This window comes from Microcebus murinus, chromosome 31 (genome assembly GCF_040939455.1).
Source record: "Microcebus murinus isolate Inina chromosome 31, M.murinus_Inina_mat1.0, whole genome shotgun sequence".
Taxonomy (NCBI): domain Eukaryota; kingdom Metazoa; phylum Chordata; class Mammalia; order Primates; family Cheirogaleidae; genus Microcebus; species Microcebus murinus.
In genome coordinates this window covers 3,712,972-3,732,472 of record NC_134134.1, presented here as the reverse complement: position 1 = coordinate 3,732,472, position 19,501 = coordinate 3,712,972, and the positions used below count along the sequence as shown (strand labels likewise).

Below are 19,501 nucleotides of genomic sequence, written 5' to 3'. Positions count from 1 at the left end.
CATCTTTTTTGATCCTCATTCCAGTGGATAAGAGAATATGCTCAAGAATATCAATGTGCTAGAGAATATCTTATTGGATAATTCCAGTACTTCATGTGTCAGAAACAGTTCTCACAACTCATTTTCCTTGTAGTCAAGTGAATAACTCTCTCTATGGCCACTTGGGAAATATGTGTCTTTTTACAGGAGATGGTGACATTTCAGGATGTGGCTGTAGAATTCTCTCCAGAGGAGTGGGCATGCCTTGACAATGCTCAGCGGAATTTGTATAGGGATGTGATGTTAGAGAACTATGGAAACCTGGTCTCCCTTGGTGAGGATAACTTATATACAGAATTTCTATTCCACATTAAGGCCATTCTTTTTTATTAATAGTTTCTTAAAAGTTTCTACTTTACATGAATACATTTTATTTTATTTTATTTATCTATGTTTTAGCATGTTATGGGGATACAAGTGTTAAGGTCACTTATATTGCCCATGCCCCCTCCCCCCTCAAATAAGAGCTTCAAACATGTCCAATCACCAAACGTTGCACATCTTACACATTGTCGTTGTATACACCTATCCCCTCCTCCCCCCTCCCACCCTCCCAACACCAGATAAATGTTACTCCTATATGTCCACTTAAGTGTTGATCCGTTAATACCAATTTGCTGGTGAGTACATGTGGTGCTGGTTTTTTCATTATTGAGATACTTCACTTAGTAGAATGGGTTCTAGCTGTATCCAGGAATATATGAGAGGTGCTATATCATCATTGTTTCGTAAAACTGAGTAGTATTCCATGGTATACATAGACCTCATTTTATTAATCCATTCATGAATTGATGGGCACTTGGGTTGTTTCCATAGCTTCACAATTGTGAATTGTGCTGCTATAAGCATTCGAGTGCAGGTGTCTTTTCATAAAATGACTTTTGATCTTTTGGGTAGATGCTCAGTAATTGAATTGCTGGATCAAATGGTAGATCTACTTGTATCGCTTTGCGGTTTCTCCATATTGCTTTCCACAGAGGCTGAATCAGTTTGCAGTCCCATTAGCAGTGTAGGAGTGTTTCTATCTCCAAATCTATGCCAATATTTATTGTTAGGGGACATTTTACTGGAAGGTCATTCTTACTGGAGATAAGTGATACCTCATTGCAGTATGTTCAACATCTCTTATCATCAGGGAAATGCAAATCATTTTATTCTTTCTGTATTTTTAATTTCTGATCTGTTCTATATCTATTTGGTATAATATTAGAATCCAAGGTTCAGAATAACATGGCAACATTTCAATTTCTCTACATTCTCAACATATGTATGTATGTGTATCTATATTTACTTATTTAAAAGTTCTCAGTGTAATCAAAAAGTCCCCAAACAGCAAATTCTGGCATGGATGCAGAGACAGAGGAACACTCCTACACTGCTGGTGGGGCTGCAAGCTAGTCCAACCTCTGTGGAAAGCAACATGAATGAATTTTATATCCATGCTTTTAAAGAAAATTTGAAGATTTTGGTGCATAAAATAAAATCATTAGATGTCTCATGTTATCTTGAACCTTTCCCTTTGTTGGGATTTCACACTAGATTAATGGTTACTCTAGAAATCAGGGTATAAAATTGTTGTCTGCACCTTGAAATAGAATTTCCACCTCTTATTTTTTTGGTGCTAGTGGGAATTGGTGCTCTAGTCATAAATTAGATCAATTTTTTATCATTCTACCTGGTCTGTGAGAAAGCAATATGTTGCAAAGGAATTTTCTAGAACCTTCTCTCATATTCTCTCTACTAAGGATAGTACTGCATTAGTAATTGGAAAATCTTCAGCAAGAGTCATGTGAAATTTCTCTAATGAAATAGGTCTTGCCAAGTCAAAGCCAGAGCTGATCACATGCCTGGAGCAAAGAATAGAGCCCTGGATTATGAAGAAAGAGGAAACAACAGCTAAATATCCAGGTAGGTGAGATTCAGTGAAGCAGATTAACGAATGTTAGAGAGCCATAACTCAAGGAGGAAGGCAGATGTTAAAAAGTGGGTTTGAATATTCTGCTCTTTTGGAAATGATTTTTAGAAGCCTGTCTCTCACAGGCTTCTTTATCTCACAGAAGGACATCTTTATCTCACAGAAGGACATCTTCTGTCCCACGCTCTTAAACTCTCTAAGAACTCTACCCATGCAGTGATCTTCCTTAGAATTCAGTGAGAGCCAAAGTTCTTTTCATGGCTTATAAGGGACTGCATTATCTATTAGCATTTCTATTGGTTAGGAGTTATGGGACTATCTGTGCATATTTTGAAGACCATGACATTAAACCATCTTTTGACAGCCATTCACTCTCCTGCCCTTTCTGGAGTACAGTGGCTGATCTTAGCTCAGTGCAACCTCAAATATCTGGCCTCCAGGCATCCTACAACCTCTGTCTTCCAAATAGCTAGAACTATGGGCATGAGCTACCACGGCCAGTCATTTTTTAAATTATTATTATTTTCTTGTAAAAATGGAGTCTCCTTATGTTGCTAGGGCTGGTATCAAGATCCTGGCCTCAAGTGATCCTTCTTGCTTGGCCTCTGGAAGTGCTAGGATTATAGGTGTGATTCACCATGCCCAGCTCCCTGTTTTAAGTTCCTTTTGATGCCTCATTTCTGAAATGTATAAAGGGGAATAGTGGAGATATTGGGATTTGTTTCTGGAATGGCAGAAACACTAGGGACAGATAGTCATATTTTCTACATCATGATTTCCAATTCTAAGTTTTCAGAGGCAATTCTACAGAAAGTCAGACTCACTAATTTTGTACAAATGTATAGCCTCTTCTTAAATGTAAGAAAATCTAATGTCATTTCACTTCTAAATACTCTTTTTCTTATATAAAATAAGAGTAAATTTTCAACTTTATTATACCCAAATTCCCAACGTAATAATATAGTTTATTTTCCCTCCTCACCTTATGGCATTCTTAAATATACTGTCTCATTCAGTGCTTCAAATAGCTGAATATATTTATACTCCCAATTGATACAGAATACTTTGATAACTTATGTTCCAAAATTTTGTCCTATTTAGTTGCATCAAAAATGTGTCACTCATATGTGTGTGTGTGCATATATTTCTGTGTGTGTGGTATTTAATAGGTGGAAGTTTCCACAAATAAGAATTGTATAAGTGTATATATTTATTGTACACACTGTAGTGATCTGATGTGTGTATAAATGGTAAAGCAATATAATTAAGGTAATAAACTATTCCATCATCTCACATAGTTACCATTTAATTATAGTGAGAACATTTATTAATAGTGAGGTCTATGGTCTAAACAAATTTAGAGCATATAAAACATTATTAATAACTCTAATCATAATGCCGTACGTTAGATTTCCAAGATCTATTCATCTTATAACTAAAAGCTTTTACCCTTAAACATCTCCTCACTTTTCCTGAAGCCACATCCTGAAAACCAATGTTGTACTCTTTATTTTTGTAAATTCAACTTTTTAAAAGTTATCCATAGCAGTTTTTATTAGCAATATTTATTAGCAGTATTTAATTATCCATAGCAGTATTTCTGGGAATGGCTGATTTTACTTAGCATAATGCCTACTACGTTCATCCATGTTGTTGAAATGGCAGGATATTTATTATTTTTATGGCTTAGAAATATTATATGGTATGTGTTTGTACAGTCATTTTTTAGTCTATTGATCATAAGCAGGCATTGAGTTTGTTTCCATTCTCTTGGCAAATGTGTATAATGCTGCGATATACATGGGGGTGCAGACTCTTCTTAATATATTGATTTTACATGGTTATACTCAGAGGTAGAATTGGTTAATGATAAGGCAGTTGTATTGTTTACATGTTTTAAACAAATCTCTATGATGACACTATCCATTTACAAGCAATAACAGTCTACAGGGATTGATTTCTTGCAAACTCTTGTCCACACTTGTTTTGTCTCTTCTTTTACACATTAGTCATTGTAACAATTGTGGGGTGATACCTATCATAGTTTTCATTTGTGTTTACATGATGTTTTGGTGATGCTGACTTACTCTTGGTGTTTCCTGTTGTAAACTGGTATGTTTTCTTTGAAAATATTCTACATAAACTTTTGCTTATTTGTAAGTGGGTGATGACATTGTTTTGCAGTTGAAAAATATGAGTTTCCTATATATTTTTGGTGTTAACATATTATACAATATAAAATTTGAAAATATTTTCTCAATCCTATATTTTCTTATTTTGTTTTTTTTCCCTTGCTGTGCAGATAATTTTAATTTGATGCAGCCCAAATTGTTTATATTTTGTTCCATTGATTATTTTATCATATCCAAAAAAAAAAAGAAAGAAAATTGCAAGTCTTATGTCAGGTTTTCCCATATTTTTTTCTTTTCCTTTATACTTTTTTTTTTTTTTTAGAAACATTAGAGTTTTATGTCTTCCATTTAAATCTTTATTACATCTGGAGTTAGTTTTGGGGTATCATATAAGCAAAAATAGTTTGCTTTTATTCATTTGTTTTTGGGTATCCAATTTTCCAGCACCAAGCATTGAAGAGCCATACTTTCTGCATCGTGCATTCCTAAAGCCTAGATAAATGTTACTTGACCTTATATGTTTCCATTTATTTCTGAGCTCTCCATTCTCTTCTATTGTTATTTGTGTTGGTTTTTATGTGCATATTTTGCTGTTTTTATTACTCCCACCTTAAAATTTAGTTTGAAATCAGAAAGTGTGATGCTGGAACCTTTTTTCTTCTTTGCATTATTGTTTAGGGCTCCTCAATGGTATTTGTGATATCATACAAATATTAGGATTTGTTGGTTAATGCTGTCAAGTAATGCCCCTGGAATTTTGATAGGAAGTGCATTGAATGTATACATTGCTTTGGATAATATATTTCTATTTATTCATGCTATCTTCAATTTCTTTTATTAATATCTTATAGTACTCAGTGTAAAGGGTATTTTTAACCACTTTGGTTAAATTTATTTCTTAGAAATCTATTATCTTGATGGTATTGTACATGAGAGTGTTTTCCTTTTTTATTGTCTATTTTATTAGTGTATAGAAAAATAAGTGATATCTGTATGTAAATTTTACATCCTTTGACTTAACTGAGGGGTTTTATTACTCTATAAAACCTTCTTCCTATCTTCTTTATGGTTTTTGATTTATAAGATAATATCATCTGCAAATACTGTTCTTTTTTCTTTTTGCTTTCTATTTGAGTGAATCTTGTCATGGTCTTGCCAAATTTTTCTGCTTAGGTCTTATAGTAGTATGATAAAATAGTAGCATTTACAGTGGTTGCACATTATGCTTATGGTGGTATCTATGCATATAAAGTATTAAATACCTTTTCCAGTTTTTATAAACTGGTTTTGAATGGTAAAGATGTTTTTCTTTTGAGTACTTGGGCTAAAGGTATCTCCACTGGGTTTTCAATGAAGAGTTGCTGTAGCTAGGACACAAGACTGTCCCTTGCTCTGCAGTGGAGTCTGCATCTGGTGGGCCAGTTCCAAAGGGCTTGGGTGGTTTTCAATCATCTCTTCATTCTCGGTAAACTGGATGCCTTCAGTATTTGGTTCCATATGACACATACTTGGGTAAGGTTGTGCATTTCAGTCTGCATATTTTGGGGCTAATTCTATATGTGGGGTTGGGTGTGGCTCCCAATGAGTACCTTGGAAGAGTCCCTGCAGGTCACTGTGTGGATCTATGCACTGAAAGAACTAGACATGGACTATAGTTCAGACAGCTGTAGCAGAGTCACAGTTCTGCTTTACAGATGATAGCAAGACTAAGTTATTCAAGTCTGCCTCCATGGATTCAGATAGGTGTGTCTCTCCCAGAGTCTCTGGATGAGCAGCACCACTCCAACTTTGTCACAGGGAACCATCGGAGACTCTGTGTATCCAAGATGGTTGACCCATGTTACAGTCTGTATTCAGGACAATGGGTCCTTAAGTTTGTCAGCTGGATGAGAGCCTGAATATTCTAAATGACCCCCCCCAGATCTATGGTTTCATTAGAGTTTAGTGACCTTCCATTTAAATCCCCAAATTCAGATAATTGTAATTTTCTGTGGATGGCTGCCAAACTTTTGTTGTTCTTTGGGAAAAAGTAAAATAAAACAAGTGGATCCTTCCCCTCCTACCATATAGCTGATTTGCTCTCCTTATATATTTTAAATTTGTGATCTGTTGTATTTCAATTTTTATAATTTTTAGAATCAAAGGTTCAGAATGACATAGCATCATTTTAGTTTCTCTATATTCTCACCATATGTATGCATCTGCATATGATTTTATTTATTTAAAAGTTCTCAATGTAATGGATGTGATGTGATATCTCATTGTGATTTTTTTGCATTTCTCTAAAGATTAACAATTTTTAGGATGCTTTCATTTTATGTTTGGCCATTAGTATATCTTATTTGAAGAAATGCCAGATCAATCTATTGTCTATTTGTTAGTCAAGTTGTTCACCTTTGTTTTTGAATTGTAATCATTGTTCATATATTCACGATTTTAAATTCTAACAAATATGTGATTCGCATCTATTTTTTTCCATTTTGTAGGAGGCATTTTTACTCCACTAAGTTTTTCTTTTCTCCAAATTTGAAGTGTGATATAATCCCATTTTTCTTCTCTTCCTTTTTCTTGATTATGCATTTGATGTTACATCTGCTAAAACAGTACTAGGACCGATATCATGATGTTTCCCTTATATTTTCTCTAAGATTTTTACACATGTATTTCTTATGTTTTAGTATTTAATTTATTTAAGATATATTCTATATAGTACAAGGGAGGATACCCACATCATTTATTTCTCTCAGAAATATTCAGTTTTCTACAACTTTTGTTGAAGTGACTCTTCGTTTTCATTGCATGGTCATTGCAATCATGAGGAACATAATTTTGGTCATGGACACAAAGGTTTATTTCTGGGATTTCTATTACATTGTTTCATCTCATTGTTTGTTATTGTGCCAGTTGCTTGTTTTTTTATTCCTGTAGATTTGTTTTCAAATCAAGAACTGCTATGCCTCTTTGTTTGTATTTCTAAAACAATCTGGCTATTTATTGTGCCAATACACTTTAGAATTTATTTTTATATATTTTCAAAACCAGTATGATAGGACTATTATAGACATTGATTCAATTTATATCACTGTAGATAGTATTGACATCTTAACTTTTTAAATCATCTGACCATTGAGCTGAATGCATTAAAAAGTGTATTTAATTTTGACTTATTTTTATATTAGCTAGTTTGTGTTGTGCTTTTGATTTCTAGTTCCAGTTCATTGATGTCAAAAAATATATGTTGTATGTTTTTAGGATTCTTCAACTTGATAAGACTTAAGTGTCCTAACAGCATTTATCATGTATGATTGAAACCATAGTGTATTCTGCTGCTTTTGACTGAAGAGCTCTGTAAATGTCTTTTACATCTAACTGGTCTATAATTTTTTTCCCATTATCTGTTTTATTATTTATGTTCTGTCAAATTTTTGCATTCATCATTGAATGTGAGGTCTTGCAGTCTCCTATAAGTAGTGTGTTGCTAGGTGTTTCTTACAACACTTGTGTCCATACTTTTGTGCATATTTTCTTAATACGTTTAGAAACCTTGTTATAGAATATATATTTCAAAATATCTATGCTACAATAGGTAAATTACATGTATATCATCTGTCTATGTGTATTCTGTGCCATAGATTTCTCCTAAATGACCCATTTTGTCATTATAAATGTCTTCTTCTCTTCTGATGGTTTTTGACTTAAAGTGTATTTTCTTTAATTATGGCCAAAATATCCTCCTCTTATTATTTATGTAGATTTTTTTTACAATTACTTCCAACCAGTTTGACTTTTTAGAGCTAAAGGAAGGCTTTTGTAGGTGGCATATTGTAGGGTTCTCTTTGTTTTTTATTCATACATTCATCTTATTTTTCATTAGAGAATCTAAACCATTTATATTTAATGAAACTCCTGAAGGAAGAGTTTGCTGTTTCCATTATTCAAAAACTGAAATTGAGATTTTGAAAGAATTGCATTTAATCTGTAGGGCAATCTGGACATCTTCACAACATTAGGTCTTCTTCCCTTGAAGAAGAATGTATTCAAGAGTGTGTTGTTTATTTTCCTATATTTGTGAATTTTTCTGTGTTTTTTCTATTATTTATTTTCAGTTTAATTCCATTCTAGCCTAAAATTAAAATGAGGTAACTTTCAATTTTCTAAAATTGGTTACGACTTGTGGCTGAACAGGTATTTTTAGGAAGAACGTTTTATGAGCTATCAAGGAGTTTGTGTATTCTACCAATATTCTGTAGAGTGTTTCCAATATATCTGTTAGGTCTAACTTCTCTGTAGTGTTTTCAAAACTTTTGTTTTCTTATTAATAATTTGACTGGTTTTATTATTATTGAAAGTGGAATAGAATATCAAAGTATCATATTATTTTGATGTCTATTTCTTGCTTCAATTCTGTCAATGCCTTTTAAAAACATATTTGAGAACCTTGAGGTGACATAAAGATAGATATCATATATATGTATTATTTTTATATGCTCTCAGTGAATGACTACTTTTTATATTCAATGTCCTTGTTTGTATCTTGTGACATTTTTGACTTAAAGTATATTTTTAAAACTATAACATTTTTTCACTTCAAAAATAATGTGCCTAATATAATTTTGAACTCCACTGCTCTTAGATGCTTAATGTTTTCCTGATGTATCTTGCTACCTCCTGCCAGTTTTAGTCTATTGTTCACACCATGTACAAAGGCAAGTCGCTTTAGATAGAATATAGTTGGATTTTTTAATCCCTTTATTTAACTGTGCCTTCTGACTGTAAACATAAATATTTACATAATTTTGTCAAAGGAAGGACTTACAATTTCCCTAATGTTAATTGTTTTATATAACTTTTGTCACTCTCTTTTCTTCCTTTCCTCTCCTTCTTTGTTCATTATGCCTCAATGATTTTGAGTGACATTTTGTTTCTTTGCCCAGCTTTCTTTTTGTATCTGTATAAACATTTTTTCTGATGTTAACTGTGATAATTATGTGAAATCTTTTGAACTTGCAACTTATGTTAAATGTATAACTACTTAAATTCAGTTGCATACAAAAATTCTTTATCTTTACATCTGCCCTCAACTTTATGATATTGATGTCAATAATTATGTCTTTTTATATTGTATTCAAATTAACACATGGTAATGATCATTTTTTTTATTTTGTCTTTCAAATTTTAAAGCATAATTAAATGTTTTGCACCATCATTATGATAAGGCAGAATTTTATTCTTGATATGTGCATATTTTTCCCAGAGAGTTATGTAGTTGTCATGAGAGATGGAAACCAGCCTTTGGAAAGGCCATAAAAAAAAAGATGTGAGGACTTGTGCCCATAGTCTCATTCTCTTTTGAGAGTAAATCCAGAACATGGGATTTTTCTACTAATGTGATAACTCAGTATCAGCATGCTGGAAGGGCTTTGGTGGGTAAATGCAAGAAAGTCTCTTTCCCCTTTCATGTGGTTCTTGTTATTATTCTAATTTCAGTTGCTATGAACAATTAGCAGTTATGATTTCTAAAAGAATCATGGTTGTAAGTATATTTTTAAGGTCATACATTTATGATGAAAGTAATACCATGGTATTCTATTGTGCTTTCTTGCTAATGTGCTTTCTATAGTATTATATATTCGAATTGTGAAATATATTCACCTGAGTCTAGTTAGTGAGATACATTGTTATTTTCATTTCTTTCAGAACTGTCTTCCAAATGTACCAAAGACCTATTGCCAGAGCAGGGCATAAAAGACCCATTTCAGAAATCAATAATGAGACTATATGGAAGCTGTGGCCTTGAAAATATATACTTCAAGAGAGATTGGGAGTGTGTGGGTGAGTGTAAGAAGCAGAAATTATGTTCTGATAGTGTTACCCAATGTTTGCCAACTTGCCATAAAAAAATATTCAAATGATATAAGTGTATAAATGTCGTTAGCAAATCATCAAATCAAAATAGACATAAGACAAGACATACTAGAGAGAAAAGTTTAAAACTTAATGAATATGGCAAAATTTTCAATCACAGCTCTAATGTTTCTGGACATAGGAAAATTCATACCAGAGAAAAATCCTGTAAGTGTGAAGAATGTGGAAAACTCTTTAACTGTTGCTCGAAACTTATTATACATATGAGAATTCACAGTGGAGAGAAACCCTATAAATGTGAAGAATGTGGGAAAGCCTTTAGCCAGTCCTCAATCCTTACTCAACATAAAAGAATCCATACTGGAGACAAACCCTACAAATGTGAAAAATGTGGCAAAGCCTTTATCTGGCACACAAATCTTACTCTACATAAAAGAATCCATACTGGAGAAAAACCCTACAAATGTGATGAATGTGGCAAAGCCTTTACCCAGCATACAAAACTTACTCTACATAAAAGAATTCATATGGGAGAGAAACCATACAAATGTGAAGAATGTGGAAAAGCCTTTACCCAGTGCACACACCTTGCTGAACATAAAAGGATTCATACTGGTGAGAAACCATACAAATGTGAAGAATGTGGCAAAGCCTTTACCCGGTCCACACACCTTACTCAACATAGAAGAATTCATACTGGAGAGAAACCCTACAAATGTGAAGAATGTGGCAAAGCCTTTAACTGGTCCTCAAACCTTACTCAACATAAAAGAATTCATACTGGAGAGAAACCTTACAAATGTGAAGAATGTGGCAAAGCCTTTACCCAGTGTTCTGGCCTTAGTCAACATAAAAGAATTCATACTGGAGAGAAACCCTAAAATGTTGTAGAATGTGGCAAAGTCTTTATCCAGCTCCGAGACTTCACTCTACATAAATGAATCCATACAGGAGAGAAACCATAGAAATGTGAGAAAGGTGGCAAAGCATTTTCCCAGTGCTCACACCTTAATCTTCATAGGAGAATGCATAAAAGAGAAAAATTCCATGAATGTGAGAATTGTGGCAAAGTCTTTAATAACTGCTCACATTTTATTCAACACCAAATAAATTATACTAGATAAAAGTGAGATAAATGTAATGAGTATGGAAGTGCTTTCGCTAAGTATTAGCTTTAAAATGCACAACAGTACTTATACTTAAAGTAAACAATCATAATTTAGAGTGCTGACAATACCTTTAGTTACAACAGAGATCTTATTGGACGTGGGAAAACTTACACTGAAAAAAATGCTCCAATATTTTCTCCAACATTGCTCAACATCACAAAAATTTTAAGAGATAAACACCTTACAAATATAATGAATGTGAAAAAATATTTATGCAAAAGATATACTTTAGAGAACCACAAAGAATTGATAGTTAAAATTACTCTACAGATATAATGAATTTCAGAACACATTTCATGAAGAATCAAGTCTAAACAAATATCAGAGGACTCAGAGTGTAATACACTAATGCACTAAGACATTCACAGATTTCTTTAAACCAGGTTGTTGATTATAGAGTACCACCCAGTTAAAATAGTTAGTTTATTTACTTGTATGTCAGCTTTAAAAAGAGAGAGATTTTGTGAGAGTTATAATTACATGTAAAATATACTTTCTGGTCAGGGTAGGGTAAAAATATAAAAGGTATATATTTTTTTTCCTTTTTGACAAGGAAATACTAATGTTATTCAACTTTAAATACAGTAGATGTTATGTTTTCATTTTTAGCGTGTATGTGAATGTGTGTGGCTAATGATAGCTACATCGTATTTATTAGTAGTCTTTGTGTATCCAGTAGGCATTATTCATGTACTTTTCCATGGGAAATTAAAATCACTGAAATGTAAGATTTATGAAATGGAGAGGTACTATGGATATTTTTAATAACAAACAGTATTTCAAGTGATGTATGATGTAGGTATACAGACTAATATTCTTCTCATTATAATCAAAATGAAAAAATTAGAATATTAGAAATTACTTGTTTTAATATTGTACATTATGATAGATAATAAAATCGAATGAAATTTGGAATATTTTTAGATTACATGTAAACTTAATTTGTTTCATTAAATTAAAAGTAATTTTAATGTGTCAAACATGTTGTAGATTGAATGAAGTGTTATTTTGCACCACAATTAACCTATCCCATGTTACTCAAAGTTGGAGGTAATGGGTTGTAAAAATGTACTGTGGGGTTACACAGTAACAAGACATCACTTGTGATCCTTTTTAACAGTCTCTCTACTTTGAAGAATAATGTTCCCAAAGCTCTTTTTCATTATATTTATAATTACATTGTTACTATAATGCTTATAATAAAGATTTTGTACTTAATGAAAAGCCATACATTTCTTAACACAGCATGACTAGTTATTACATTGTATCCTACATTTTTCCTTCAACATGCAACCTGCCTGGCCAATAAAACAGAAATAAGCATATTTTTATTTATATTGAATCAAATATACAAATACATCATGGTTAAGTTGAACTATAGTTGTAGTATATTTACAGAGTAAGTAATTATGTTTGTGTGAATGTGGATGTATACTTATTTCAACAGAAAAAAAGAAATATTAGAAAAGATGGATAATTTCAAAAGTGTTGAGAATTTACTAGCAAACTAGAAACTTCAAAGATTCTGAAAGGAAATATTTTGTTCCCTTTATGTGGAATTAATTGTTTAAAACCCTAAAGCTTCTGAATGGGAACTTGCCCATGCCAATCCTCTGTTCTTACATGCTTATTACTCATGCTAGGCCACCTATGTTATTTTATTATTTCAAAGTTCATTAAATACCATTTATGTGACCTGATCTGCAATTACAACAAGGATTGTTATGAAACTTCATGGTGCTCATAAAATTACCTAAAGGTGTGAGTAATTCCACATTGTAGTAATTACATTTTACTTAGTACATTCTATATTTTCATACTAATTTGGGAAGGATATTGAAAGAACATTCTGGTTACTGTTTCTTTTACTTTGGGTTATCGAACTAATTGATTTATTGACTTTATCAGGCTACTTTGTTCAGGTAAACACTCAGAAGGATTTATAAATTATGGAGTTGATTTTATATTTAAATAGAAGAAATAAGTACAGGACATTGTTAGATATTTAATAGATGCTTTATAATTAGCAGTCAATATTTCTGTAGGAGTGAGCTTGTGGCTCCATAGAAGAGATTGAAAATGTCCAAGGTAAAAAATCACTGATTTTGCATGTAGAGCAAAGGAACTGGCAGAACAACCAACTCTTGAAATTTATAAGTGGAAATTCTGCTTCTTTCATTTCATAATTATCTCAAGTTTTTTGGCATTTTTTATCTACATTCCCTTCTACAACTCTATCTAAGCCATTCTTCTTTCCATCTGTGCTTGGGCTATAATATTCTCACTGTTGTACTCAAGCCTGGCCAGTTCACACAATACTTTAAAAGTTCTGATGAGAAGTGCAGAATTTTTTTAGTTTGATGAACAAAAATTTTAGCTAGACAGCTTGAGGCCATTTATAGGCTATATATACAGCATTCTCATAACTTAAGTAAAATTAGAGAGGTTCAGTGTCCTAAGGTTAAAGTAAGAGCCTTAAAGGCCAAAGAATGATAAACAATTCTGAAGTCCAGAGGAGTAAATCAAGAACTCAGCATTGTTTTCTTTTGTAAAAGCAAACTGTTACTAGATCCTAACATATAACGTCATAAATATGAAAATAATTGCAATAAGTGAAGGATTAATAAGTGTGTGATGTATATTTTAAGTACTATATAAAGAAATATGAGAATTTGGCAATCTCTTAATAGGGAGTTTAGGTAAAGAGCTTTGGATTTAATTTTCTATTAATTATAGTACAACATATGCATCCATCTAGAATCTACTTTTGAGTGTGTATTTTCAGTGTTAGAATATAATGGAATGATTTCTCTGCATTGAAAATATTTGGAATAATCTTTCTTTACCTGATATTTCAATCTTAGAGAATTTATTTTACATAACTTTATCTTCCTTTATTTTAGTAGTTGGAGTGTGCAGTACACACTTCACATTCTTAGTCATCTAACATTGGCCAATAATTTGGTCATTCTCCCTAGAGGAATCTCAGGGATCATGGCCACTTTTTGATTGAAAATTTCATCAGTGATTTTGGATGCAATCCTGTTTTTGATGCTCACAGTGGCCAGAGGTGAGACAGTGAGCACCACATACATCTTTAGTCTCTTCCATAACATAATCATCAGCACCAGGAAATCTAGGTGTCTTTAGCTTCAAATAAAATCGTTAAAGCCCCTTTCATGTTCTGTGCTGCATTATGAACCTGCTGGTAAATATCAGAGTTCCCTTGCTTACAACTGACAAATGGAATGACAAAAGCAGCACTCTCACTCTGTTGCCTGGGCTAGAGTGCCATGGCATCAGCCTAGCTCACGGCAACCTCACACTCTTGGGCTCAAGCAATCCTTCTGCCTCAGCCTCCCTGGTAGATGGGACTACAGGCATATGCCACAATGCCCTGCGTATTTTTCTATATTCTTTTATTTGGCTGATTAATTTCTTTTTATTTTTAGTAGAGACACAGCCTCATTCTTGCTCAGGCTGGTTTCAAACTCCTGACCTTGAGTGATCCTCCTGCTTTGGCCTCCCAGAGTGCCAGGATTACAGGTATGAGCCACTGCTCCCAGCCAACACAAACTGTCATTACACAAAGAACTCGATTAAAGAATTGGCTCAATTAGAAATGTTAATCCTTTGCGATTGGAAATCTTTCGTGCAAACAGTTATATCTTCGCCTAAATTTTTATAGTTCACCACTTGGTGCAGGGAAAAGATGCATCAGCAACCCTAGTTAAATGGGTCTAGAGACCTATGAATTAAAATTTCTGACTCAAATTATGGGCCAGGAATATTGGTTTGATATTAATGCGCAATTAAAATATGATGATCAGGCTATTTCTCAAATTCAACAGTGCTGTATTAAAGTAGGGAAAAGATAGCTTCTCTTAGGCTGTATCTTTCCATATAAATGTTAAACAAAATGTTAATGAAACTTATATAGATTTAATTGATAATTGCAAGAAATATCAGGTTCCAGAAATGGTAAGTCCTCCTAATTTAAGCAATATCACTTTACATATACTGGCTTTTAATAATGTTAATTCTAAATGCCAGCAGCTTTATGTCCAGCAAAATTAAACTGCATGGTGCCACCACTGCCATGGCTGCTGAGCCACCCAGGCTGTGGGCATGCTCAGCCAGGCAGCCCAGTACCAGCTCCCCACCACCGCACCCCAATGTCACCTTATGGCCCAAGGGGAGCACCTGGCTGTGGAAAAACTTTTAAGAAATTGGTAAAAGGTCTGATTAGACATTTAAAATGCAACTTTGGCTGAGACTCTTGCCCCAAAAGGTAATTTCAGAGAACAAATATCATCTTGTGACAATGGACTCTTAACACCATCTACTGAGATATATATACCTATAGATATATTTGGCCTGATCCTAAAAGCACATTCATATTAGTTAATAATTTGGTCATATTACTGTTACATTAAAAAGAGTAATAATACACTTAGGTATAATTGATTCAGCTTATTCGAATGAAGTTTCCGTTATGATGAGTTTCACTTCCGATTATGTTATTCAGGCTAGAGACTGTATTGCACAACTTGTGCTATTAATATGCAAATTTAAAAATCTAATATTTTAAGACAAGGAGGTTCTGGAAGTACTGCAATGAAAGTATATTGGCAAACTTTATTAATGACCAAAAACCTCAATTAGAAATTCAGCTAAATGACAAATCTTTTGTTTGATTTATAAATACTGGAACAGATATTAAAATTTATCTAAAGGTTTTTGGCTAAGGGTTGGCATATTATAATAATAGATTTAAAAGACTGTTTTTACTATCCTTTTGCAAATATCTGATAGAAAAAAAATTTGCCTTCACCATACCTGCTCTAAACAATCAACAGCCAACTAAGCAGTATCAATGGAATGAAAGAGAAACAATTCTATACAAAAATTTTAATAAAAATGTTTTAGAACAAAAGTATTAGTTTTATTAAAAGATAATTTTGTTTAATTTATTGATTTTTTAAAACCACTTGGTTTATGTAATGATATAAGCAGAAGAATAAAAGTACAGTGCTGACTTGTCACACACACAGTCAGCCAGCACGCATTTACCCAACACACACATCTCCATACTGTGTCAGGCATTAGTAATGCAGAGATTGATCAGATATATTTGTTGATTTTTAAGTAACTTACATATAAAAATACATTTAGTAAAGTACCTATAGATTTCAGGTAGAGCACAGTACAAATAAACATAAAAATGTGGGCCATAAAGTCTGGAAAAAATTGTTGTGTGTTCTCCAGACAAATGGTAAAAATGGGAGGGAGGAGGCCTTCAGGTAAAAAAGCAGGAGGTAATAAGGGAGGAATTATGGAATAGATTGTTGGACTCTTAAAATTGCATAAATGTCTACAGAGCTCATATGTTCAACACTGTGTTTTTCAGTCCTAAACACATTGTAGATCACATTGCTTCCTGAATTAATAAATGAATGAATAAAAATACAGTGAGGAAAATCACAGGCCTTAAAGTCAGTATTTAGGTACTTACTAAAACCAGGGGTTCCTTCTTTCTTTCTGCTGGAGATATTTTGTTATTGTCTGTTTAAAAAATTAACTATGCTATACAAAGTATTTAGAAGAATCAAATTCATAGAAGCAAAAATTAAAATGGTTGTGCCAGGGACTGGAAGAATGGAGAAATTGAGTTATGTTTAATTGGTGTGCTGGAAAAAAAGTTCTCAAAATTTCTTTCACATAGTGTGAATATGCTTAACACTACTGTACTGCATACCTAACAAGTGTAAGATGGTAAATATTATATTGGGTGTATTTTACCACAATTAACAATTTGAAATTACCTATATAGTCAGCAAATGATTTAGAATAGAACAGGATTGTTCTGTCTATATTATCACATTGGTGATATTGGCCACATTGGCCAGAATATTTCCTCAGTCATGAAATTCTCATTTTTGTTTTCATTTTTAGTTTTTATCAGATAGTCCTAAGGGTTTTGACTCTAGGTATCTGCTTAAAATTTGGAGAGGTTTTAGACTTCTCCCAAAATATTTTTAAAAATATAAATACCCAAGCTGAGGTCCAATATTATGTCCATTACCTTCTGGGTTTGCCCTACAGAGCAGCTCTTTCCTGGCAGTATTCATGGGAAGTTCTAGTAACAAGGCAGTTCCTCAGAAGCCAGGGCATGTGATTAGAGCTAGAAGAGGGTGGGTCATGAAATAAGATGCTGAGAGGTGAGAACATGGTGGAAAGGATGCTGACAGTGAAGTGAGTGACCTCTTTGAGGTCCACCCCAGCAGGGGAGTAGCACAGGAATGCTTTTTTCTGGAGACAGCAGAAGACCCTGGAGCAGGTCAGCTGCCAGAGAGTACTGAGAGAGTCCTGGACTGGATCAACCAGAGGCAAGGCCACCATAGCACACCAGAAGGAAAAGGTGATCTAAGATAATGTTCATCACAATTAAATTCATTGGGTGTTGGGGTAATGGAAGGGTGGAGGAGGGGACAGGTATATACACACCTAATGGCTGCAGTGCTCACCATCTTGGGGATGGACACACTTGAAGCTCTGACTCAGGTGAGACAAAGGCCATGTACATAACCTAAACATTTTTACCATTGTAATATGCTGAAATAAAAAAAAAAATTAAAAAGAGCTAAATCTATTGGGAAAAGTACCACAAGGGACTACTAACCCAGAAAGTCTACACTGAGTATTACAGGAATTTCCTTGAAAAACGAGGGATTTGGTGAGGTGTAGAATGGGCAAGAGTGGGGAGAACTTCCCAGGAAGAAGGAGTCAGAGACTGAGGGATGGGTGTTGCCGGTGCTAGTGAAAGTGAAGATGCATTGTCACACACCTCAACCTCTTTCATAGACTTCGAGAATATTAAATTTGGAAGGGGTCTCATCCCACATTACATTAGACATATTAGCTATATTCAAATGCATCCACCTCATGATTCAATAATTTTGTTGTAGGAAAAGAGCAGAATGGCTTTTAAGAATTTTTTTTTTGGAAATAATTATGTTTTGGAAGGTTTTATGTTTTGTGTTTTATTTTTTTGTACTTTTTGCTTGTTTTTAACCACTTCAGTATGGTGCTCACTGGCCCCAAACGGTGAATCCATTTTGCTCTTGTGTGATGAGGAAAGATTGAAAGCACTGAAAGCTTGATTGAATTTATAGGCAGCTTTAATTGTAATGTAAATCAGAATAGGTAACATATACATATATATTTTTATTACATTATTTTTAAATGTTCACAGTTTTATTTTGATAAATGAAAAATTAGAAAAGTCATGTCACGGCTGTTCATTTAGCTGATGCTCGGCTGTGTGCCTTCCTTTCACCACTGTCGGCTAAAGTCGCTGTGCATGTTCATCTGTAGCTATCGACTATAGTTAACGCTCATACCAAAGTGGTTAATGAGCTAGAGATTCTATATCAGCCTTCTGATATTGTCTTAGATTTTTGAAAGTCCAGAGATAGTAGCCTCTAATGCTATGTTGCTCCTCTGATAAAACAACCTTACCCTCCACTCTTCACTGTGCACACACGTTAAGCAGTTTTATCTCATCCTGTCACCTCAGCACCCCTAAATGCTACAAGTGCTAAAATGCAGCTTCAGATCCACACACGAAACCACCTCTCAGCTGCCTGCCCTGGGCAACCCATAGGAAACTCACACTTACCAGGTAGTAAGCTAGGCTCACTGTGCAGCTTCTTTCACAACCCCCTGTGGTAATTCAGAACATATTGTCACAGTGAAAGACACCACAATCATTCACCCTCTCAATTTGGAAGGCTAAGTGCCATTGTCAAGGCCTATCCTTCACTCCATATTCTTAAGTAGCCATAAGCCCCATGGATTCCTTAACATTTCTTTTACCTGACCCATCTGTTGCCAGCTCAGAAAAAAACACCATTGTGCACATCATCTCACCTCTAATATTACCTCAATCTACCTCTCTACTTCCTCAATACTGAAGCCTCAGCAGGGCCCTAGTCACTGCCATTTTGATTGGTCTGAGGGGTTCCCAAGTGTTCTTTTTCCCTGCAAGTTGGCCCCTACAACTCATCTCCTACAACTCTACTAGCTAGAGGATTGCCAAAATGCCATTTTCATCACCTCAATTATTCCACAAACTCCTTCAGGGGCCCCCACACTTTCTGGGCTCTCAGAATCAGTGTATAAAGCTCATTTGTATTGGACTCTGATTCCTCCATAGTTTCCTCCCATACTCCCCTCCATCACTCCACCTGTGTTATTTTCATAAATGTTTAAGAGTCTACTATGCACCAGCCACTGCTCAAGGATCCTACACATATCCCATACTCTCTCTCGCCATTTACAAATAAATGGATTTCCTAAGTACACCATGCCATTTTCTA

The 19,501-nt window shown here is 33.9% G+C and overlaps 2 protein-coding genes across 2 annotated transcripts in view; one reads left to right on the top strand and one right to left on the bottom strand.

Annotated features, from left to right (window-relative positions):
* The window catches only part of LOC109729190 (KRAB domain-containing protein 5-like), a 445,983-nt gene that overhangs the window by 277,875 nt on the left and 148,607 nt on the right, over positions 1-19,501 (bottom strand). The gene's annotated exons all lie outside the window — the stretch shown is intronic.
* The window catches only part of LOC142865668 (uncharacterized), a 284,849-nt gene that overhangs the window by 230,628 nt on the left and 34,720 nt on the right, over positions 1-19,501 (top strand). Inside the window, 1 exon segment of the mRNA XM_075998850.1 lies at positions 10,675-10,782. Within this exon segment, the coding sequence (XP_075854965.1) occupies positions 10,675-10,782 (108 nt within the window).